Source organism: Nerophis lumbriciformis, linkage group LG02, assembly GCF_033978685.3.
Source record: "Nerophis lumbriciformis linkage group LG02, RoL_Nlum_v2.1, whole genome shotgun sequence".
Lineage (NCBI taxonomy): Eukaryota > Metazoa > Chordata > Actinopteri > Syngnathiformes > Syngnathidae > Nerophis > Nerophis lumbriciformis.
Window position 1 is genome coordinate 23,013,394 of NC_084549.2, and position 25,900 is coordinate 23,039,293.

The 25,900-nt window shown below is 39.4% G+C and overlaps 1 protein-coding gene across 2 annotated transcripts; it reads left to right on the forward strand.

Annotated features, from left to right (window-relative positions):
* The first annotated feature begins 1,031 nt into the window (after positions 1-1,031).
* Positions 1,032-24,083, forward strand: fam135a (family with sequence similarity 135 member A). Of its 2 annotated transcripts, XM_061958833.1 has the most exons (21): positions 1,032-1,268; positions 6,418-6,550; positions 7,379-7,458; positions 14,567-14,706; positions 17,086-17,156; positions 17,253-17,426; positions 17,548-17,674; positions 17,784-17,937; positions 18,356-18,433; positions 18,806-18,855; positions 19,061-19,219; positions 19,354-19,427; positions 19,526-19,680; positions 19,758-21,597; positions 21,672-21,832; positions 21,925-22,016; positions 22,122-22,219; positions 22,325-22,476; positions 22,550-22,660; positions 22,761-22,874; positions 23,053-24,083. In XM_061958833.1, exons 2-21 carry the CDS (start codon positions 6,474-6,476, stop codon positions 23,256-23,258), a joined length of 4,113 nt encoding a protein of 1,370 aa, XP_061814817.1. In that variant the 5' UTR covers positions 1,032-1,268; positions 6,418-6,473; the 3' UTR covers positions 23,259-24,083. The 2 variants fall into 2 exon arrangements, with proteins under 2 accessions (XP_061814817.1, XP_061814818.1); XM_061958834.1 differs by lacking the exon at positions 18,356-18,433.
* The last annotated feature ends 1,817 nt before the right edge of the window (positions 24,084-25,900 follow it).

Genomic DNA, 25,900 nt, shown 5'->3' on the forward strand with positions numbered 1-25,900 from the left:
GTTGCTTATTAACATGCAAATGAGTAACATATTGGCTCTTAACTAGTCATTATTAAGTACTTGTTAATGCCTTATTGGCATTAGAGGGTTATAACCCTAACCCTCTAACCCTGACCCTAACCCTAACCAAATAACTCTAAATTAAGTCTTTATTACTTAGAAATTCTAAGTAATAAAGACTTAATTTAGAGTTATTTGGATACTAGGGGAACATATTCTAAGTTAGAATATGTTCCCCTAGTATCCAAATAACTCTAAATTAAGTCTTTGTTACTTAGAATATGTTCCCCATACTAAAGTGTTACCAAAAACATATAACTTTGTCTTGAATTTGAAAAAAAATAACATTTTATTTTTCACTAAAGAAGGGTTCGGTGAATGCGCATATGAAACTGGTGGGGTTCGGTACCTCCAACAAGGTTAAGAACCGCTGCGCTACGATCTTCATGGTGTTTCTGTTGACCAGAGAGGAGATTCTGTAGAGAAATCTTGTTCGTTGGTTGACCTTTTTGATTACCTTGGTTGCCATTTTATCACAGGAAAGATTAGCCTCTAGAAACTGGGCTATTGTTCGTAAAGCACTTTGCGTTGCATTTCTTTTATGTATGAAAAGCACTTTATAAATAAAGCTTGATTTGATTTCACCCTATATCATTTCATACAAAAGAAAATTGCAACTGAATGCTTTTCTGGGTGTTAAAATTGTATTATTATTATTATTACTTTAGTAGAAGTTTGATTGATTGATTGATTGATTTAAACTTTTATTAGTACAGTACATATTCCGTACAATTGACCACTAAATGGTAACACCCGAATACGTTTTTCAACTTGTTTAAGTCGGAGTACACGTTAATCAATTCATGGTAAAATGTGTAAGTAATAGTAATAGTAGTAGTGGTAGTGGATGCAGCTGCAATTAAACTGTTCAAAGCGCTGTTGAAAAGCTGAAGTAAATGCGCCTCCCTTGTGTGTGAATCCAGTAGAATATGTGCGCATTAACGCACAGTATAAGGCTCGCTAACGAGCTCTTTCAGCCACTGACAGCCAGCCACTCACGTAAAGTCAAGGCTGCCTCCATTCTCCAGCGGAAATGGCCAGTCTTTCATCCATTGTGCGGCTCTCCTCTTATCGTTTGTCGGAAGATAGACTGACCTAGTCCGGCTTTTCTGTCGGCACCTGGGAGCATAAGAGAGACGAGAGGAAATCTGGATTGAAATCGGAGCTAACGTTGGTTAGCTAGCTAATGTTAGCTTGCCAGCGCAATGGTGAGTCGCTAGCTTCTACGTAGCTGGTGTTAGCATGTTAGCTTCTGCATGGCTGCTCGTGATAGCTTGACAGCACAATTGTGATTGTTTGTAACTAATATTACTTTTGTGTAGACTGCTTTATTAAACCAACATGGTATTGTGAGGGCCCTCAGCGAATTAAGGGTGACTCTACACTTGTAACGCGCAGGAGCAGGATGCCACTGCTAATATTATTAGCCTCCAGTACGTCTTTTCACTAACAATGTACAAATAACGCGCTCGTAGTTATTTATGTTGTCATTCCATCAATAATGTTTTTTAAGAGGAGTCAAGTTAGGTGCCTTTGTCTTAGCATTAATTGATATTAAACTAAATGTTGCTCTGTGTTTACCCAACGACCAGGGCTATTTTGGCTACTTCTACTAACGTTGCCTTCAATGCACCTATTTTGGGGTACGATTTAAAAATACTCTAACAAAGCAGATATCCATTACACTGGTCTTAAAAAAGTCAGTTCATTAATACACAAACCAAATGGTGTTTGTAAATACTGTGTCACGTCTTGTAAATCAGGCTGTTACCCACATAACCAGTATTTGCAGTATATGTCAACAAGTTTCCAATGCATGTTGCCATATATAACCGCAATGTCACCCTGCTTCTCAGTGGATTATTCATTGATTTAGTGCATGACTAATGTCAGGAGCAAATTCATTTATCTCTACTACGGCCATGAGCAACAGTATTGTGCATTCTAACCTCCTTCAAAACTGCACTAAACTAACACCTCCAGGCAAATTCAACCCTAAACTAACACCCTCCCTTCCACATCCCACCTCCCCGGATTGTAAATAATCAAATATAAATAATTAAATCTAGATACTTATTATTATGCTTTGTGATCTCTCTCTCTATGTCCACTACTTGCTGTACATATCCTACCAAGTCAGTCCTACACTGTTCCAATGTCCATTTCTCTGATGATGCAATTGTTGATGACTGAAGTGTTGATATCAACCAAACCTAACAACATCCCACACCCCGGATTGTAAATATTGTAAATAATTAAAAATCAAAAACCACACTCTTTTCCACCCTATAAAAAAGAAGCCAGTTATTATTTTGGTTGTCAGACATACAGTCGTGGTTAAAAGTTGTAAATAACATAATGTCATGGCTGTCTTAAATTTCCAATAATTTCTACAACTCTTATTTTTTTGTGATAGAGTGATTGGAGGACTCACTTGTTGGTCACAAAACAACATTCATGAAGTTTGGTTCTTTTATGAATTTCTTATGCGTCTACTGAAAATGTGACCAAATCTGCTGGGTCAAAAGTATACATACAGCAATGTTAATATTTGGTTACATGTCCCTTGGCAAGTTTCACTGCAATAAGGCACTTTTGGTAGCCATCCACAAGCTTCTGCTTGAAATTTGACCACTCTTGACAAAATTGGTGCATTTCAGCTAAATTTGTTGGTTTTCTGACATGGACTTGTTTCTTCAGCATTGTCCACACGTTTAAGTCAGGACTTTGGGAAGGCCATTCTAAAACCTTAATTCTAGCCTGATTTAGTCATTCCTTTACCACTTTTGACGTGTGTTTAGGGTCATTGTCCTGTTGGAACACCCAACTGTGCCCAAGACCCAACCTCCGGGCTGATGATTTTAGGTTGTCCTGAAGAATTTGGAGGTAATCCTCCTTTTTCATTGTCCCATTTACTCTCTGTAAAGCACCAGTTCCATTGGTAGCAAAACAGGCCCAGAGCATAATATTACTACCACCATGTTTGACTGTAGGAATGGTGTTCCTGGGATTAAAGGCTTCACCTTTTCTCCTCCAAACATATTGCTGGGTATTGTGGCCAAACTGCTAATTTTTTGTTTCGTCTGACACCACATGGACAAAGATAAGATCTTCTGGAGGAAAGTTATGTGGTCAGATGAAACAAAAATGTAGCTGGTTGGCCACAATACCCAGCAATATGTTTGAAAAGGTGATGCCTTCAAGCATGGTGGTGGTAGTATTATGCTCTGGGCCTGTTTTGCTGCCAATGGAACTGGTGCTTTATAGAGAGTAAATGAGACAATGAAAAAGGAGGATTGCCTCCAAATTCTTCAGGACAACCTAAAATCATCAGCCCGGAGGTTGGGTCTTGGGCGCAGTTGGGTGTTCCAACATGACAACGACCCCAAACACACGTCAAAAGTGGTAAAGGAATGGCTAAATCAAGCCAGAATCAAGGTTTTAGAATGGCCTTCCCAAAGTCCTGACTTAAACGTGTGGAAAGTGCTGAAGAAACAAGTCCATGTCAGAAAACTAACACATTCAGCTGAACTGCACCAATTTTGTCAAAAGGAGTGGTCAAAAAATTCAACCAGAAGCTTTTGAATGGCTACCAAAAGCGCCTTATTGCAGTGAAACTTGCCAAGGGACATGTAACCAAATCTTAAAATTGCTGTATGTATACTTTTGACTCAGCAGATTTGGTCACATTTTCAGTAGACCCATAATAAATTCATAAATGATAATAAATGATAAATGGGTTGTACTTGTATAGCGCTTTTCTACCTTCAAGGTACTCAAAGCGCTTTGACACTACTTCCACATTTACCCATTCACACACACATTCACACACTGATGGAGGGAGCTGCCATGCAAGGCGCTACCAGCACCCATCAGGAGCAAGGGTGAAGTGTCTTGCTCAGGACACAACGGACATGACGAGGTTGGTACTAGGTGGGGATTGAACCAGGGACCCTCGGGTTGCGCACGGCCACTCTCCCACTGCGCCACGCCGTCCCTTAAAAGAACCAAACTTCATGAATGTTTTTTGTGACCAACAAGTATGTGCTCCAATCACTCTATCACAAAAAATAAGAGTTGTAGAAAGTATTGGAAACTCAAGACAGCAATGACATTATGTTCTTTACAAATGTATGTAAACTTCTGACCACGACTCTAGTTAACATGCTACATTAGAGAACATCCATCCATCCATCCATTTTCTACCACTTGTCCCTTTCAGGGTTGCGGGGGGGTGCTGGAGCCTATCTCAGCTAGCCTTTATTTATTGAATCGAAAACACTAAAATTCCACAATATAGTGATTTTGTAAACAGCTAAAATTATACACAAAGCAAACTACAATCTGCTACCCAAGAATATACAACAATTCTTCTCAACAAAAGAGGAGAAATATAATCTTGGAGAAAACTTAATTTAAAACACTTAAGACCTTCAGTATATCAGTATGTGGAATTAAATTATGGAATGAATTAAGCAAAACAATCAAACAATGTACTAATATAATCCACTTCAAGAAACTCATCAAACTTAAAAGTGTTCACAAAGTGCAAAGAAGAAGAACCATGATAAACATTCTCAATTTATTTCATCCATCCATTCATTTTCTAGATAGTCTTACTTATCTCACCATATGACATATAACTTACTTCACTAATTATTGTTTATTTATTTGTATTGTTATTACTTATGGAGTATATTGTGAATAAATTGAGAACAGAACAAACGTTTTAGCAACTGCTATGTAAAGGAAAAGGGGTAGGATTAAATAAGCTCTGCTTCTTCCTACACCTTTTCGAACATGTTGAAAAGAGAAACTGGAAATTGTGATGTACTGTATCATGTTGTATGCATGCATGTTCCAAAGAAACACAAACTCAATTCAGCTCAACATTATGTGCTTTTTTTGACGGTCACCTAAATATAGGCGACTATGATAAATCACCTCACACCTGTGATGCAGTGTTGTTTTTGCACTAAACTACCTTTTTTTCTAATCCACAACTGAAAGGTATCAATGACTGCAAATGGTAACCATGGAACAAAAAATTAAAGATGCATACAACATACTCAGTACAGTGTATTAAATTTAAAGTACATACACAAATGGATGCCAACGCAAACAGTAGTGTAGTGAGTCGTTCTCCTTTAATTGTATTACACAGTTGTACATCTCTCATATACATAAGTAACGTAGTGTAGTAGTGCTGGCTGCTGGGCTGCCAGCTCGGGCTTTTAGCCCAGTGGTCAGCACTAGAGGTGCGAATCTTAGGGCACCTCACTATTAGATCACGATTCAGTAGCTATGATTTGATTAAAAATCCATTATTGATGCATCTTTAATTTATGTATATTAATGAAGTTTTATGTTTCTTTTCGTTTCGCTAAATTAGCATTAATCACTTGCAACTTTTAAAAACAGTTGATTTAATTTCCATGACATTTACTGAATCAATGGAAATGTGTGCAAAACTCAGTGGTACATGGGTTAGTGCTTGTGCCTCACGATAAGAATCATCAATCAATCAATCAAAGTTTATTCAAAAAGCCCTTAATCACAAGTGTCTCAAAGGGCTGCACAAGCCACAACGACATCCTCGGCTCAGATCCCACATCAGGGCAAGAAAAAACTCTACCCAATGGGATACAATTTCTGTGGAGTTTGCATGTTCTCAATCTGGGTTTCCTCCGTGTACTCCGGCTTCCTCCCATCTCCAAAGACATGCACCTGGGGATAAGTTGATTGGTAACAATAAATTGGCCCTAGTGTGTGAATGTTGTCTTTCTATCTGTGTTGGCCCTGCGATGAGTTGGCAACTTGTCCAGGGTGTATCTCACCTTCCGCCTGAAAACAGCTGGGATAGGCTCCAGCCCCCCCACTACCTCGAGAGGGACAAGCGGTAGAAAATAAATGGTGTGCAAAACTGGAACATACCGGTAAGTACCCTACAATAAAGAAGTTGGTCGGATTGTTTGGTGAGGTGGCTCGCTGAAGTCAGCCAAATTTTAGAATTGTATGCTACTTTATTTATTTTAAAAAATACAAATTTTTGATGTTTACTAATCGATTTTACAATCACCCATGTCCGAATTAGGATGCATATAATATATATGAGATTATTTCCCCCACCTGGAGTCAGCACACTCGTCTCTCAGACGAGCGATCATGGTTCGCGTCCCCGTGCAGAATGGGATAAAGGCAAGGGGCCGAATCAGCTGGTTTACACGTATACAAATATATGAGGGTGTGGGTGTTACACATTTTACTGCATTATTTTGTCTTATTAGTCATAGTCTCCCACTATTTTTTATTACACAATTGCCGTTTAATCATACTCGTTTTGTCGTTTTTAAACAGGCCTTCTTCAGATGTGTCCCAGATGATGTCAGGCAGCCCAGTCTGTAGAAACCACCATGACTGAAGTCCAGGCCACAGTGGAGTTCTCGGTGGAGCTCCACAAGTTTTACAATGTGGACCTGTTCCAAAGAGGGTGAGTTAGTCTGTTGTTTGAATTGTCCGTACTTTGTTGCGTTTGCATGCCTATTGTAATCTGCTAATGCTTCCTCAGATATTTTGCTCAATCTATTACAGAAAAGCTTGCCAATACATTGGGTGTCCTGTTGTCACATTACTTCATTTGTTGTGCATTAGTTGGGAGCATGTTATATTTGTCATCCGTGTTGTGTAATGCAGAGAGTGTAGAAGACACATATAACAAAACTATATGCTTGTTGGGAATTATGTATAGAATCTTCTATGCGGTGGACGCCGCATCAAGTAATCACATTTGTTGTTTGAAAGCACTGAGCTCATACTTTCATAGTGGCAGATTGTACAATGAATATATATGAAGATGCCGGCTGTGATTCTCCCTAGCAAGAAACAGCCTGTAGACCACATTTACATTGCAAAAGATACATGTCCTTGTTCTCCATATAAAGTTCTCAATAAAAATGTAATCCATCTTTACAAAACATATTTGTGTAAAGTGGCCAAGAGCAGATCCAACCAGCGAGCAGCATTTGATATGTGTATGTAAACCCTAAGGATGAAGCACACCTTTTGAAGCTGTAGGTCTTACAAATGAGAGGCTTGTCTTTTGTGGTGTAATGAAATTCCACTTCAGAGTTCAGCTTTTCTACATGAGTGACTGCAAAAAGAAAGTGCTCATTATTTATTGACAAGAGTGTTTAGTGTCATTTTACAAATGAAGCCACAGGAAGTGAGCGTGTGGTTTGTGTCTGTACTCGTGACACTGCAAACCAAACATGACAGAGCTAATATCTCATGGCAGCATGTCAAATGTCACTTTTTTCAGGTTCTACCAGATTCGTGCCAATCTGAAGATACCACCACGGGTCCCGCACAAAATTGAGGCCAGTCTTCTTCACCCAAGCGGTAAATAATACATTTTTGGGGATGTTAAATTTTTTTTAATAATATTTAATATATATATATATATATATATATATACACATATATACATACATACATACAGTTAGGTCCATAAATATTTGGACATTGACACAATTTTCAGTATTCCAGCTTTGTACAACACCACAATGGATTTGATATGAAACAATTGAGATGTGCTTTAAGTGCAGACTTTGAGCTTTAATTTGAGGGTATTTACATCCAAATTAGGTGAACGGTGTAGGAATTACAACACATTTTATATGTGCCTTCCACTTTTTAAGGGACCAAGAGTAATTGGACAAACTAACATAATCATAAATCAAATTGTCACTTTTTAATACTTTGTTGCAAATCCTTTGCAGTCAATGACAGCCTGAAGTGTGGAACCCATAGACATCACCAGACGCTGGGTTTGGTCGCTGGTGATGCTCTGCCGGGCCTCTGTTGCAGCAGTCTTCACTTCCTCCTTGCTTCTTGTTTGGTCATTTTCCCTTCAGTTTTGTCTTCAGCAAGGGAAATTCATGCTCAATCGGATTCAGGTCAGGTGATTGACTTGGCCATTGCACAACATTCCACTTCTTTGCCTTAAAAAACGATTTGGTTGCTTTCGCAGTATGCTTCGGGTCAGTGTAGGGCTGGGCGATATATCGATATACTCGATATATCGCGGGTTTGTTTCTGTGCGATATAGAAAATGACTATATCGTGATATTCGAGTATACGTTCTCACGCAGTTACTCCCCGCTCTTTCCTGTGTCTCCTTCTCCCAGACAGACAAGCGCAACTTCTTACATACGTCACATACTGTCACGTTATACGTCACATACGTATACACCCTCGCAGAGCAGAGAGGTAGCAGCATGGGTAACGTTAGCTGTGATGCTAGCGCAGCCGTGCGAGTGGTAATACGAGAGAGAGAAGGTGCGAATCTGGTAACAAATGAAGGAAGAATTAATTCCCCCAAAAAACAGCAGGGGGTCCATCGTCTGGCGGTGGTTTGGCTTCAAGTGGGAATATGTCGAACAGACAACCGTAATTTGTCAAGTGTGGGGCAAAAGAGTTGTTATAAAAAGTAGCATTACTGCTAATATGTAGCATCATTTGAAAAGTCACCTGCTAGAGAATGAAGAGTGCTTACTCCGCATGTCAACATTTCCATTCGGTGCCACACGCCCACACCATCAAAATGCCGAGGCAAACATTTCCAGATCAACACCGTATGAAAAAAATAGTGATTTTTTTAGTTGTGATTTCCTTCTATGCATGAAAGTTTAAAAGTAGCATATATTAATGTAGTATGAAGAAGAATGTTTTAATGTAGACACATAGAATCATCATACTGCTGTGACTACTGTATATGCATCAAGTGTTAATTCAAGGCTAAGGCAAAATATCGAGATATATATTGTGTATCGCGATATGGCCTTAAAATATCGCGATATTAAAAAAAAAAAAAAAGCCCATATCGCCCAGCCCTAGGTCAGTGTCCATCTGCATTGTGAAGCGCCGTCCTATTAGTTTTGAAGCATTTGGCTGAATATAAGCAGATAATATTGCCCGGAACACTTCAGAATTCATTCTGCTGATTTTGGCAGCTGTCACATCAACAATAAATCGAAGGGATCCAGTTCCACTGGCAGCCATGCATGCCACTACCACCACCATGCTTCACTGATGAGGTGACATGCTTTGGATTTTGAGCAGTTCCTTCCCTCCTCCATACTCTTCTCTTTCCATCATTCTGCTACAAGTTGATCTTTGTCTCATCTGTCCATAAGATGTTGTTCCAGAACTGCACAGGCTCTTTTACATGTTTCTTGGCAAACTCTAATCAGGCCTTCCTGTTTTTGAAGCTCATCAATGGTTTACACCTTGTGATGAAACCTCTGTATTTCCTCTGGTGAAGTCTTCTCTTAATTGTTGACTTGGACACCGATACACCTACCTCCTGGAGAGTTTTCTTCATCTGGCCAACTGTTGTGAAGGGCTTTTTCTTGACAAGGGAAGGGATTTGTCTGTCATCCACCACACTTGTTTTCCGTGGTCTTCCATGTCTTTTGGTGTTGCTGAGCTCAGCAGTGCGTTCTCTCTTTTGAAGAGTGTACCAAACAGTTGATTTGGCCACACCTAATGTTTTTGCTATTTTTCAGCCTAATGATGTCTTGCTTCACTGATAGTGAGAGCTCTTTGGACTTCATATTGAGAGATGACCTCCCCTCCACATCTAGGCCTTTTATCTGCTCTTTGTAAATGAAATAAATGGGGAAAAAAACAACGGAATAACACACACCTGGTCATGGAACAGCTGAGTAGCCAATTGTCCAATTACTTTTGGTCCCTTAAAAAGTGGAAGGCACATACACAATGTGTTGTAATTCCTACACCGTTCACCTGATTTGGATGTAAATACCCTCAAATTAAAGCTCAAAGTCTGCACTTAAAGCACATCTTGATTGTTTCATTTCAAATCCATTGTGGTGTTGTACAGAGCTGGAGTACTGAAAATTGTGTCAGTGTCCAAATATTTATGGACCTAACTGTATATACATATACATATACACATTTAGGTATGTATATACAATATATATATATATGCACAGTATATGTATGTGTATATACAGTATATGTATATATACAGTATATGTGTGTGTGTATATATATATATATATATATATATATATATATATATATATATATATATATATATTAGGGATGTCCCGATCCGATATTTGGATCGGATCGGCCGCCGATATTTGCCAAAAAATGTGTATCGGCAAGGCCTCGGAAAATGCAGATTCAGATCCAGTTTGAAAAAAAAATCCGGTCCGTGTTTTCCAACGCATCGATTTAAATAATACATTCCACTTTTCTGCTGCTCCGTAATTTCCGTTCCGCATTTTCCAGCACACCTTCAACACAACACAGGTCTGTGTGGATTCTCACGCAGTTGCTTTTAGCTGCTGGCATTACACGACAGGCTCTTCTCACTCTTTCCTGTGTCTCCCTCTCACAGACAGCGAGCGCACCTTCTTACACACGCATACTTGCCAACCCTCCCGGATTTCCCGGGAGACTCCCGAAATTCAGCGCCTCTCCCGAAAACCTCCCGGGACAAATTTTCTCCCGAAAATCTCCCGAAATTCAGGCGGAGCTGGAGGCCACGCCCCCTCCAGCTCCATGCGGACCTGAGTCCGCTTTCCCACAATATAAAGAACGTCTACAGTAAAGCAGTCCGTCTGCTGTAAACAGCAATGTTGTGACACTCTTAAACAGGACAATACTGCCATCTAGTGCATTTGATGAAAGCACTTTTGTGCGTGCCACACAGCAATGCATAATCAGAGAGGCTGTTTAGCATGGTTAGAAAGATAGTGACAGAGAATAGAACAAGGATGGACAATTCAACCCTTAACTCAACAATGAGTAGATGAGTGTTATGTGTGTGTATATGTGTAAATAAATGAACACTGAAATTCAAGTATTTCTTTTATTTATATATATATATATATATATATATATATATATATATATATATCCATCCATTTTCTACCGCTTATTACCTTTGGGGTCGCGGGGATATATATATATATATATATATATATATATATATATATGAAATACTTGACTTGGTGAATTCTAGCTGTAAATATACTCCTCCCATCTTAACCACGCCCCCCGCACCCACCCCCCCAACCCCCACCTCCCGAAATTGGAGGTCTCAAGGTTGGCAAGTATGTACACACGTCACATACTGTCACGTCATACGTCACATACGTATACGTCCTCCCCGAGCAGAGAGGTAGCAGCATGGCTAACGTTAGCTGTGATGCTAGCGCAGCCGCTAAGGTGCGCGCCTGCTCAAACGTCCTCTGCGCACGGCAAATCTATGCCACGCACAAAATCAAATAAGAAAATAAGCGCATAACAATTTTGGACACACGGACACGACAGAGAAAACTGTTTTCGTCATCATTGTTCAAATATTGTAATGTCTGTCGAGACACTTATCTCCGTTCGGTGCCACACGCCCACACCATCAAAATGTCGAGGCAAAGATTTCCAGATCAACACCGTCTGAAAAAATTAGTTATCTATTTAGTTGTGATTTCCTTCTCTGCATGAAAGTTTAAAAGTAGCATATATTAATGCAGTATGAAGAAGAATGTTTTAATGTAGACATGCAAGCCTTGAAAGAAAATTTTGAAAATCAAGACTACATTTCCTGCAAATGGATGCATTTCTACCCTATATTTTAACTTTAGATTTATTCTCATATCAAACTCTTTTGGCTGTCTTTTTGACACTTACATCCGGTGCCCCCCTCCACACCCTGGATTATAAATAATGTAAATAATTCAATGTGATTATCTTGTGTGATGACTGTATTATGATGATAGTATATATCTGATAGTATATATCTGTATCATGACTTAAACAAGTTGAAAAACTTATTGGGGTGTTACCATTTAGTGGTCAATTGTACAGAATATGTACTTCACTGTGCAACCTACTAATAAAAGTCTCAATCAATCAATCAAAACACAGAATCATCATACTGCTGTGATTATATGCATCAAGTGTTCATTCAAGGCTAAGGCAAAATATCGAGACATATATTGTGTATCGCAATATGGCCTTAAAATATCGCAATATTAAAAAAAGGCCATATCGCCCAGCCCTAGTTTCAATGATGCCATTTCTGTTTGTCATGTATAATTTTGTCTATTTTGTGTTTATCCTTGAATACACAGGTCAGTGTCTTGTTACCAACCATTGTGTATTATTCAAACTCACCTAATTCAGCTGGCTAGTTGTTATCAAGAGTACTAAAACCCTTTTCAACATGATTCTGACAACTAAGTAGGCTAAATAACTTTAAACTTTAATACATGCTTGGATAGGCCAGTATCGGTCAGTAACGGTATCGGTCAGTATCGGTATCGGATCGGAAGTGCAAAAACAATATCGGTATCTGATCGGAAGTGCAAAAACCTGGATCGGGACATCCCTAATATATATATATATACATACAGTATATGTATAAAATCCCATAGACGCTGTCATCAGTAAAAACAAAGAAAAAAACAGGAGGTTCAGAGAACTTTTGTATATACAGTCGCGATCAAAAGTTTCCAATAATTTCAACAACTCTTATTTTTTTGTGAGAGTGATTGGAGCACATATTTGTTGGTCACAAAAACATTCATGAAGTTTGGTTCTTTTATGAATTTATTATGGGTCTACTGAAAATGTAACCAAATGTGCTGGGTCAAAAGTATACATACAGCAGTGTTAATATTTGGTTACATGTCCCTTGGCAGGTTTCACTGCAATAAGGCGCTTTTGGTAGCCATCCACAAGCTTCTGGTTGAATTTTTGACCACTCCTCTTGACAAAATTGGTGCAGTTCAGCTAAATGTGTTAGTTTTCTGACATGGACTTGTTTCTTCAGCATTATCCACACGTTTAAGTCAGGACTTTGGGAAGGCCATTCTAAAACCTTAATTCTAGCCATTTTTTTTTACCACTTTTGACGTGTGTTTGGGGTCATTGTCCTGTTGGAACACCCAACTGCGCTCAAAACCCAACCTCCGGGTTGATGATTTTAGGTTGTCCTGAAGAATTTGGAGGTAATCCTCCTTTTTCATTGTCCCATTTAAAGCATCAGTTCCATTGGCAGCAAAACAGGCCCAGAGCATAATACTACCACCACCATGCTTGACGGGAGGCGTGGTGTTCCTGGGATTAAAGGCCTCACATTTTCTCCTCCAAACATATTGCTAGGTATTGTGGCCAAACAGCTCAATTTTTGTTTCATCTGACATCACGTGGACAAAGATAAGACCTTCTGGAGGAAAGTTCTGTGGTCAGATGAAACAAATTGATCTGTTTGGCCACAATACCCAGCAATATGTTTGTAGGAGAAAAGGTGAGGCCTTTAATCCCAGGAACACCATTTCCACCGTCAAGCATGGTGGTGTTAGTATTGGCCTGTTTTGCTGCCAATGGAACTGGTGCTTAATGGGACAGAGTCCATTTATCTGCTTTCTTTTGTATTTCAAGTTATCATTACATATATGTATTGTTGCATTCAAACAATTGTATTGTTGATAATAGAGGTAAATTATTGTTATTATTCATTATCAATGGTGCTATTTCTATTGGTAAATGTATTTCTCCATTTGTAGTGTAATGTTCATTCTCATTTCTGTATTATTTATTTCACTAACTGCTTCTTTGCTATCACTTTTACTATCATATTTCGTATTACTGTTACATATCATATTTGCTGATATTTTCTATTGTTGCCATTGTTGTGTTTGCTGTTGTTTTTGTCTCTCTGTCTTATCCCCTTCTTGTCCCCACAATTTCCCCCTCTGTCTTCCTTTTTTTCTCTTTCTATCCCCTCCTGCTACGGCCCGGCTGCACCAAATGATAATATAATTACATTTATTAAAGTAAAATACAAATAAGGCAACAACAGAAGTATCCCACACTTCTCTTTTGTAAAGTAAATTTGTACAGCCGATATGGGCATTTACATCAACAATATGATTTGCCTGAGAAGCTGGACAGGACTAAAAAATAAAATGTAAAAGTTGTATTGAGGGTATTTTTTCCTGATTTCAGCCTGTAGTCCTTCAACTGTTTGTAACATACTAATGGGTCCATGTGAATTCACAACAACAGATCAAGTGTCTATAATTAGTCAAGTACGTTAGCAAACATCGAGGGGAGCCAGATGAGGTGGTTTGGTCATCGGTCCGGATGCCACCCGAAAGCCTCCCAAGGGAGGTGTTTAGGGCACGTCCGACCGGTAGGAGGCCACGGGGAAGACCCAGGACACGTTGGGAAGACTATGTCTCCCGGCTGGCCTGGGAACGCCTCGGGATCCCCCGGGATGAGCAGGGTGAAGTGGCTGGGGAGAGGGAAGTCTGGGCTTCCCTTCTTAGGCTGCTGCCCCCGCGACCCGACTTCGGATAAGCGGAAGAAGATGGAAGGATGGATGGATTAGCAAACATCTCGGTTATGACCACTGAATGTTTTTACAATCACCACACGCATTAAGAACAGTGTTTTTTGTGTCCAGGCTCTGATCTTGCATTTCCTGCTTTGGTCCAAGACGACGTCATCTCCAGCAAAACATTTCAAATTCTGTACAAGAATGAAGAGGTTGTTGTCAACGATGTGCTAGTCTTCAAAGTCATGATGCTGCTGGATGAGAAGAAGGTAGGTTGTGTCGTTTGGCCACATAGAAACATCATCTGTTGTTGCATCTGCCCTATAGACGATATATGACAATGGACACAAAATCTTCTCTTCCCCGGTCTGTATTAAAACTAGGCCAATATTTTTAGGATGAGGCTGCTCCCATCCTGCAAGGATCTGTGCTATAGTATAGATGGGAATGGAAACTGGTTGTTGTTGACAATCGTTTTCCAGTGTCTCGATTCCTGGGAATCTTTTGCCGATTGTGTTAACGATTCCTGTGGGTGGGTATAACATCACCACACGTGGCGCCAAAGTAGCCTGAACCCTCGAGAATTATTCGCTGGAAAGGATGACATATATGCAACTTACAATACTTGCAAAGTGCTTATTGCATTAAAGGGAGGAAATAATACCAGAAATATTAGGGTTAACTGCATATGATAACTTTGAATGAATGGCGCTTTTTCGATCCCCTTTGAGCTGAAAGTGAATCTCCATTAGCAGCAGTGGCACATGAGCACTTTGTCTTCTGCTAATACTGCAGGTACTGTAACTAACTAACAATGCATATCATGTTAGCGCTTCATTGTATAACATGAGATTATTAACTGTAAGCGTGAAATTAGTTTTTCTTATGCATTACCTGACTAGACAGCATCTGACTGACTCAGAGGCTGCACACCTCCCAGCTGTCTGAGAAGTGTTCTCCATAGCTAGAGAAACTGTAATTAGTCAAGAAGACCTTTACTGAAAAAGCAGATATGGTTATTTTTCTGCAAACTATTGGCTAATGTTCATAATTGATGGTTGCAAAATTGTACAATGCACAGTTTAATTGGACTTGGTTTTCTTGTATTTGTCACTGGTTGACATATATATATACTTTCATATGTTCTTTTAAAAAGAATCATGTTATTTCAATTTAAAAAATATTTGCAACATGTCACTAAACATTTTTGTGTAATTGTCACAGAATAATATAGGTTTTATTTTGTTATATCTACAGTGGAATATGTATTTTATTATTATATCATAGTTATTTTTGATACAAATTATTTATTTCTGGGGACTCCCTGCACTCTGGCACCTTATTGAGGCTGTGGGCCTCTTAGGACCTCACTGTTGCCGAGGCAAAGATTTCCAGATCAACACCGTCTGAAAAAATTAGTTATCTATTTAGTTGTGATTTCCTTCTCTGCATGAAAGTTTAAAAGTAGCATATATTAATGCAGTATGAAGAAGAATGTTTTAATGTAGACATGCAAGCCTTGAAAGAAAATTTTGAAAATCAAGACTACATTTCCTGCAAATGGATGCATTTCTACCCTATATTTTAACTTTAGATTTATTCTCATATCAAACTCTTTTGGCTGTCTTTTTGACACTTACATCCGGTGCCCCCCTCCACACCCTGGATTATAAATAATGTAAATAATTCAATGTGATTATCTTGTGTGATGACTGTATTATGATGATAGTATATATCTGATAGTATATATCTGTATCATGACTTAAACAAGTTGAAAAACTTATTGGGGTGTTACCATTTAGTGGTCAATTGTACAGAATATGTACTTCACTGTGCAACCTACTAATAAAAGTCTCAATCAATCAATCAAACACAGAATTGTCCGTGCTCTTGCGGTCACACTCTTTCTTCAGGAATCAATTTACTGCAGATTAGTTCAATCAGTATGAGTTGACACAGTTTTGGTTCTTGTTTCTGAATACAGCCGTTCCTCGTCTATCGCTGTTAATTGGTTCCAGATTTGACTGGGATAAACAAATTGCCGCAAAGAAGAAACATTATGAATTGAACACATTTTTTTAAACATTATGAGAGCCCTCTAGACATGAAATAATACTCTTTAGTCACCGTTACACTCTTGAGCCAATCAGTGGCCACAATGCAGAACAGCACGCTCTGATTGGTTTGGTCTCTTCTAGTGGCAAGTACTACTGTAGTATTGATATTTTTAGTTCAAGTCTATTTTATGCTATAAAATGCTTATTTTAGCCGAAAAATGTTGTGGAATATACTTTAAAAACATGATAATATTATTAAACAAATCTGTGATGTTGTGAAGCCGCAATATTTGAAGCGCGATGTGGCAAGGGACGAACGTTTTAGCTTTCTTCTACATATACTGTACATTTGAGACCCGTATTTAAGTCAGAGTTGATGACACTCAAAATATTTACTGATCTTTTTCTATATGCTATATAGTCAACAAAAATTTGGGAAAAGGTATTTGATAGACATGAGGGGGCAGCAGAGAGTTGTTCAGAGATTACATCCAAGCAAACAAATATAGCTGTATCAGCTGACTGGGCCAAATACACATGACATTCCTTGTTTCCACACTGGATGCCTCTAAGTACCTTTTTAAACCTCAGGTGGAAGAGTTGCTCAGTGATATGGATTTCCAGCTTCTTCTGGATCTGTACTTCACTGATGGAGATTACACGTAAGTGTTGATAACTTCAGTTGCAGTGCAATTTTAATGTAGGCTATTGTCCTCTGTGCTAATGATGTATATGTTCTTTGTGTTTCCTATCTCTAGACCAGGTGACCCGAGCTCTTTACAGAACATAAGTGGCCGCACACTTCGTTTGCACTTGAGCCTTCAGCGTGGCATCCACCAGCACATCAATGTCATGTTTGACTACTTCCACCTGTCTGTCATGTCTGTAGCCATCCACGCCTCCCTAGTGGCACTACATCAACCACTTATCAGGTAAAACTGCAACAGAACTCAACAAATATTATCAACACACAAATATTTCCATTTGAACATGTTACTGTTTTAAAGGGGTATAACGCAGCTTTTGAATTTTTTCCTTTCCTCTGTTGCCTAGTTTTCCACGGCCAGTAAAAACCACGTGGCTTAATCGCAATTCTCCAGCACAGAGCAAAGACTCTGTCATCCCACCTTTAGAGAACGTTGTGTTTGGCAGCAGTTATGTCAAGCAGGTTTCGCAAGATGTACGTAAAAAAACTAAATTATTTTGTTAGTAATGTCATAGCTTTGTGTGGAAAAGTGAGTGAGTTCAGCAATTTATATTGTCTTCTATTTTCTATTCTGGTCCTGCAGGGAAGGTCATTCCTGGTATCTGACCATTGTGTGCAGCATGCCCTCAGCCTCCACCAAAACCTCTGCTCCACTCTCCTATTAGCCTACCAGGGCCTGTTTGACTACTTCACCTCCATCACCAAGGACCTGCCTTCCTCCCATCGTATGGAACTAGGTAAAATACATTCCTGTTGCTCATCCATCCGCAATGCATGTAAAATTGCTTTATAACATTAATCAAATAGTTTATTTTGTCCTCTGCCTCAGCTGTTTTTTGCATACATGCTCATATTTTGTATCATGTTTTTCAGCAATGATATTTAGTTAAGTCATATTCTCATACCATTTCACCTAAATAAAAATGATGTGTATTCACAGACCCATCAAAAGTATGTAATTTCATATTCATTAAATGCTCTGTTAGCCCAGTAAACAAAATCCAAATCATGACAACTTTCAAGCACAGATAAGGTTATGTCTTAAAAATACAATGGCTTACAAAAACTAATCTGCACTCGTGGATAGATACTAAACTATCACAAAAGGACAAAGTAATAAAAGGTTAAACATGCCTATATGTGCAATCTTACTAGCCAAGCCCAGCATGCAAGTCCTTTATGAGAGAGTACTAAGAAGACCCTATCCCCGAAGTCAAAGGCACGTCTACATAGGTATGTCCTGCCCTCACCATACCTTAAACCAGCCTGCCTTTCTCTCCTTTTTCCTCTTCACTCCAGTTCTCTTCCTGTAGGAACAAAATTCCACTGTCCACGTCAGTGTGCTGATAGAATTCACCTGCTGCCACCTTTTTCCTACTATCTCTTTATCTACATTTAAAATCAGGTTATTGCCTTCACCTCAGCTTTTTCTAACACTGTCTCTGATCTCACCATATTATCTAAGAGATAGTCTTCTATACTTTTTTTCACACCAGTATTGTCTAACACATCGTTCTTCATTCTCATATCTTTCTCAGACATTTGTAGTCACTAAATAAGGTACAAAAGTAATCACAAGTGTGATACTGTTCCATGTCTCCTCAGAAAAACTTGACTTGGAGGCCCGTTTAGTTGAGTTGTGTGAGCAAGTGAAGGTAGGATCTGCTGAATAATCCAACCATTTTCTTTGCTCTCATGATGACAAACATGTGTTTGCAGTGTCACATCACATTGAGACTACAGACCAAATGCCTTATAAATTAATATCTATTATAATTTATTTGTAACATTTGGTTATCATGTATTGTTTTGATATTGGTATGTGTGACTCAGGTTGTATCCTTTTTTCTTATTCTATAGCAAAAAGCAGAGTCTCCTGATGAGTTGGCAGAGCTAGTTAACATGAATCTGGCTCAACTCTGCTCTCTGCTCATGGCTCTGTGGGGACAGTTTATGGAGGTTGTATCGCTGCAGGAGAAAGTTGCTGCCCTTCTGGCTGTCGAACACCACACACTAAGAGTGAGTTCAAACTTCATAAATACAATAGGTACTTAAATATTAGACGAGTATCCTGGAATAATGTTATCTCATAAAACTTTCTGTTGTTGGAGAATGAAACTTAATCTTGACTTAATTAACACTCGTTGTTTCAGGTGAGGCGATTTGCTGAGGCTTTCTTCTGTCTTGAGCATCCAAGACAGTCTGCTTTGGCCTATCAGGAGTTACAGTATGTTCCAATGACTCATCTGTAATACTAAAATGATATCCAATTATTGGATACCATGTTTTCCCCCTCTGACCTCCTGTTATCTCCTTTCTTGTCAGTGCTCACAGTCACCAACAGATGACTAACGCCATCAAAGGTTCCAGTTACTTTCTTTCTTTGCCTCCGCTTCCAGTGGAATGTGCAGACCTGGATGGTGACGTCAGCTCTCTCCCTATCATTTTTGAGGATCGTTACCTAGATTCGATCACTGAAGGTCCGCGAGAAGTAAAGAATATTTAAATAGACTGAATGGTTTTAAACCAGATTTATTTATTTTTGTATGTTCACCAGATCGGGATGGACCTTGGCTGGGCTTGCACAATACACGGACGGGCTCAGTGCTGAGCAAAACAGACAAATTCAGTTCTAAAGACTGTGTTGCAGCAGCCAGCGCTTTACCACCTGATTCCCAGTGTGCCCCCTTAAATAAGACCTGGTCTGACAACTTTGATCCACCTCCAAAATCCAAAGGCAAATCTGTTAAACTGAAGAAAAATGCAAAAACTGATAATTCCAAGAAGCTCATCAGACATGGATCTAAGGACTCTGTGGTTCTGGTGGGTTATAAGAACCTCAAAGCTCCTTTCACTGACCCTAGCACCAAGTACAAGGAAGGGGAGGCTCCCCTGAACTTAGAAGAGGACCAAGATGCCTTGCAGGTGGACTCTATTAGTTGTTTACGGAGTAGTTCTTATTCTGACCTTGTTGCCTCATCAGCACACTTTGTGCAGAGTGTTGTTGATTGTGTCTCGAATGACAATAGAACTTCTACAGTTGCTTGTCTTCAGACAGGCACTGGCACTGTCTCTATGTGCCAACAGTCTCTGAACAAAGATGACGATGGTGACCATAGTAACCAAAAGCTGACGCAGTGTTTTGCTGAACCTAAGCAAATTGAGGTTAAACCAAGACTGAATAACCAAAGTGGCAAAATCACAGTTGTTGGACCAGCTCAGACTGAAGGTGCTATTAAAAGCAATACTCCAGATATTACACAGACAGAATGTGACTCCAGTCAGTGTGTGGTCATGACAAGACACCATAGCCAGCATTCCTGTCTGGTGTCAGTACAGGTAAAGAGTGATTGTATCAGGCTGCCCGATATAACAGCCCCGAGTGCCTCTTCCCGCCTCTCAGACTCAGGAATCGAGAGTGAGTCCAGCTCCTTTGCAACTCAGCATGTTTCAGGCTCACAGACTTGTGTAGGGCTCGGTGTGGTTGAATCATCTATTGCTGGCCCACAGCCCGGGATGACCCCTGTGAGTTCTACGCATAGGCCCGTTCAGTCAAGTCCAATGCAGCAGCCTGGTGGCGCAGCAGAGTTTCTTCATTCAGAAGATACTTCTACTGCCAGGGGTGTTCAGTCATCGCTCACTTCCATTAACTCCTTGCCGTCAGACGACGAAGGGGAAGGTTCTGATAGAGGATCTGGTGGAGGTGACGTATTTTGCAGGCGGTCTAGTATAGTGGTCCAGGAGCAGAGTGTTGTGTTCTCTGGGGATAACGAAAATAAAACTGTCACTGATGCTACAGTGGTAGATCCCCAACTTGTAAAACCTATATTCGATTTGGAAATGGACCCCAAAATGCTCGGTAATCCTGAAGTTAAACTGGAGGAGGCAGAGGCCAGTAAAGAGTCTCGAAGTGAACCTCAAACTGCGTGTCACTCAAGTAACTCTGCCACCAGTAGCACTGATCTAGTAAAACGCGGCATGGTAGAGAACTATTTTGGCTCATGCTCCAGCACAGATGTGTCCGAGATTAGTCCAGTGGAGACTTCTGCAATCACACTGGGAATCCAAACAGGACCTCAGGTTGAGGAAGACGAGGACGAAGGCGATCATGAAATGATTGAGAATGGCTACTACGAGGAAGGAGATGGCTACGCCTTTGTGAATGGTGTAGCTGATGAGGAATCTACCAGTACTGGAGACACAGCTGGTCAGGAGACACGTCTTTTGTTTGAACATCTTGACATCAGCCATGTCCACGAAGAGCAGGATTTATCTAAAGCTCCAATATGCTCCAATCCTGCCTCCAGTAGTGCTGGACAAAGTGCAGGAAGGCGTCATCGAGCTGTTTCTTGTAATCTGCAGTGGTACGAATGTGCATCTACACCACAGATGAACGAGTGAGTTGTGTTCCTATATACCACACAAGGCTTTAAATGCATAAAAATGCTTTTAATAAAATGTGATTATTCAGGTTCATCAAAGCTAAGGAAGAAATGAAGCAGTTGAAGCTTCCAGGCTTCTTGTACAGTGAAGTACCAGAGCTGGCATCCAGTGTGCCCTATTTCAGCTTAGAGGAAGATGAAAGCTGTGAAGAAGGCATTCATCTCATAGTTTGTGTACATGGGTTAGACGGTAAGCACCAGTTTCTTGAGAGTATGCTTTTTTTATTCGAGTCTGTGGTAGTAATACAAGATACATGTGGATGTTCCTCTATATTGATCCAGGCAACAGTGCAGATCTGAGATTGGTAAAGACTTACCTGGAGCTTGGGCTGCCTGGTGCTCGTATAGACTTCCTAATGTCGGAGAGAAACCAGGTGATTGTATTAATTGATCACTATTCAGTAGTAGGTTACCATAGATGCATAGTGGATTTATAGTTACATACTTGCTTCTGGGCTTACTGGTGTTTTTATCCCCAGAATGATACATTTGCTGACTTTGAGTCAATGACAGACCGACTGCTGGATGAAATAGTCCAGTATATCCAAATTTACAACCTCACGTTGTCAAAGATAAGGTAAAGTGCCTCCAACTAAATAACTTTTTAAGTATTTTTAAGTTTTGTTCAGTCATATGAGTTATGCTATAATTTACATTCTAACTTGCTTTTGTCTTATTTTAGTTTTGTGGGCCACTCACTGGGAAACCTGATTGTTCGCTCTGTACTGACCAGGCCCAGGTTTAAATGTTACCTGAGCAGGTTGCACACCTTCCTTTCCCTTTCTGGACCTCACCTGGGCACACTCTACAACAGCTCTGCTTTGGTCAATACAGGTGAGTGACAAAACATGTTTGACATTAGTATTAATTGTACTAGATAGGATGTTTTATATCATATTGTGTCCAGGCCTTTGGTTTATGCAGAAGTGGAAAAAGTCAGGGTCACTGCTGCAGCTGACATGCCGTGACCACTCAGATCCTCGACAGACTTTCCTCTATAAGCTCAGCAAGAAATCAGGTTCGCAGTGGGGGATTTTTAATCACATGCTTTTGTTAGTATGTACAGAATGTGTGACAGTATATAGCTAATTACTGAACTGATTTGTTGTTACCTGCAGGTCTGCAGTTTTTCAAGAATGTGGTGCTGGTGGGTTCGCTGCAGGATCGCTATGTCCCTTATCATTCAGCACGAATTGAGATGTGCAAAACCGCATTAAAAGACAAGCAAACTGGTGAGATGAGGCACTATTAAGAAAAACATGTTAAGACTGTTTTGTTCCTGTTTTACTCTTGAAAATTTGAATGGTAGTTTTTCACCTACCTTTTAGTGAGAGGCAAAGGTGGTTCTCTTCTTGTTTATATTTTTACAATTTATGGTAAGACACCAAGTGACAAATTTTGTCTTGTCAGGTCCCGTGTACGCTGAGATGATTGAGAATCTGCTGCTGCCCGTACTTCAGAACAAAGACTGCAATCTTGTGCGATATGATGTCATCCACGCGCTTCCCAACACAGCCAATTCTCTCATCGGTCGCGCCGCCCACATTGCTGTTCTTGATTCGGAGATCTTTCTGGAGAAATTCTTCCTTGTTGCAGGCCTCAAGTTTTTTCAGTAGAACTGCATGTGAACAACAGAATGTAGAGCTAATACCTCACTGCATCTGAATTGTCCTCCAATGACCATTCTCGGACTGTCACTTAGTTTGTAACTACTAATATAGACTTTTTAATGAAATAGATGTATTACACATTATTTTTTTCCTTGTTGTTTTGATTGAAATGAGTTTGTATGGAGTTAGTTATTTTTCTACTGCCGTTATTTTTGCTGGGGAAGAGTTTTTGACAAGTTTTCGGTTATCTTTTCAGTGTTATTTATGTATGGTTCTGTATATTTTATTGAATTAATCCAAATAATTTAGATGTTGAAAAGAATTATGAGCTGCTACAATGTTAAAACAACAAGTCTGCACATAGCGTCACCATTTCGAAACCTTTTCCACCAATTTTTAAAGATATTGCATCCATTTGCACCACAACTGCATTTTAAAAGCTTTTTGTACAGAAAATTGTCATTTGTACAGGTTACTTTTATATTGACTATTTTCCATCTTTTTTTAAAAGATTGGATTTGAACTAGCAATGTTGCTGCTCGGACTTTAAAAAGTGAGTGTTTTTAATCCTTTATGCAGCAATGTGCACTTATACCGACCGCGTTGTTGGTGAAACAAAGCTACAGCATAATGGTTTGTCGCAGGGATTGTAAGCAGTCCTCGTCGTTTAACGGAAAGCACATTTGGGTTTTAATATTGACTTGTTTGATTGGTAACATGGATGTTATGTGATTTTAAACTGGAAAGTATTGCTTGGAATATGATAAATGTTTCTTGGACAAATGTTTATATATCATATTGTTCTATTAAAAATGATAATATAAAACTTGATTTGAGTTGGGTTTTTTTTGTAAAGATAATAGTGCAAAGTGTTCCTTTACCAAAACATAGCCAGGAAATTCTCTTTATAGCAATGACCTGAGATGCATGTGATTTGTGGAGAAAATTACATGTTAGTTAGTCAAACAATCTAATTTTAGCCCTCTGCAGCTGAGACTGCTCTACGCCTAGTTCATTCTGTGGTGGCGATGCATTTACATTTTCAATGTTAAAAATAGTCGTGTTTACATAACTACATTGAGTTGCCGGGAATTTTTAGTAGATTTGTAACTCCTTAGTCCAGGGGTGTCAAACTCATTTTAGCTCTGAGGCCGCAAGGAGGTAAATCTATTCCCAAGTGGGCCGGAATGGTAAAAGCATGGCATGATATCTTAAAAATAAAAACAACTTCAGGTTCTTTTCTTTGTTTTACTTTGGCCCAAAATAGAACAAGCACATTATGAAAACGTAAAAATCACAAATAATGCTCTGCACACAACACTTCAAATTTGTTGAAAATTCGGAGGAAATAGGTGCAGTTTCAAAAACACAATGAGCTTAGACTTCATCTCAGTGTATCTACAAAGCCAGGATTAAACTTTTAAGTCACAGTCTTTCTGTGGTTGAACAAAAACAAAAGTGAACTCTTCTAGGTATCAAATACCTCCTTTGTCATGTCCACATATCAATCCAGAGCTAACTAAATAAACCATAAGAAACAGAGGTAAAAACTTTTCAAAAGGGTTAAGTTCACTTTTTTCGTGTTTGACAGAGACATTTTGGGGCAGGGGTCAGGAACCTTTTTGGCTGAGAGAGCCATGAAAGCCAAATATTTTATAATGTATTTCTGTGAGAGCCATATAATATTTTTTAACACTGAATACAACTAAATGTGTGCATTTTTAAGTAAGACCAACATTTTTAGAGTATAATAAGTCTCTTATTCCTTTTAATGACATTGTTATTCTGAAGCCAACCAATAATAAATCAAATACTTCTTACCATTAATGCGACTTCTTGAAGAGGTAGGGTAGAAAACGGATGGATGGATTAAAATGCATGAGAGTGTTTTATATTTTGAACGTTATTTTTAACACTGTGATTACCAGCGGAATTATTCATTACTTATCGTGTTCAACAATGTCAGCTAAGGTTTATCCGAGAGCCAGATGCAGTCATCAAAAGAGCCACATCTGGCTCTAGAGCCATAGGTTCCCTACCCCTGTTTTGGGGCAACGAGGGTGCCAAATGACCATGTGTTCGAAGCAGAAGACATAAAACGGCAAGTTTTAAGTTTCATGTGGGTCGAGGAGGAGGAGCCACAGTGCCCTTTTACTGTGTACCTCTTAGTTGGCTCCGGTATAAACTGCTTGCTTGCCTAACAGAATTGCTATTGTGACATCCAGTGGACAAATTTAGAACAGCAGTTTATTTTGTTAAAAATAAATAAATAAATAAAAAAGCAGCTAATTTTTATACTTGGCAAACTCATCACGCGGGCCGGATAAAACCTGTTCACGGGCCTGGTGCGATCCGCGGGCCGTAGGTTTTTCACTATTGCCTTAGTCGGACTATCCCAATACAGGAGGTACAAATTCTGTATTGAACAAAAAAAGTAAACTCTTACTTTAATATCGTATCCCCTTTTAAACAACGTTTAATTTACCTGAAAGTCTACACTAGAATACGTGAAATAAAAATAAATTTTCGGAAAAAACGAAGTGAGTATCAAACACAAACAAGACCTCTCCCCCCTACGACTGTTAACAATGGTACAGTCCAACGTGCTCCACTGCGGTGTGGTTGCGAGGAGCTTCTACACACGCTAC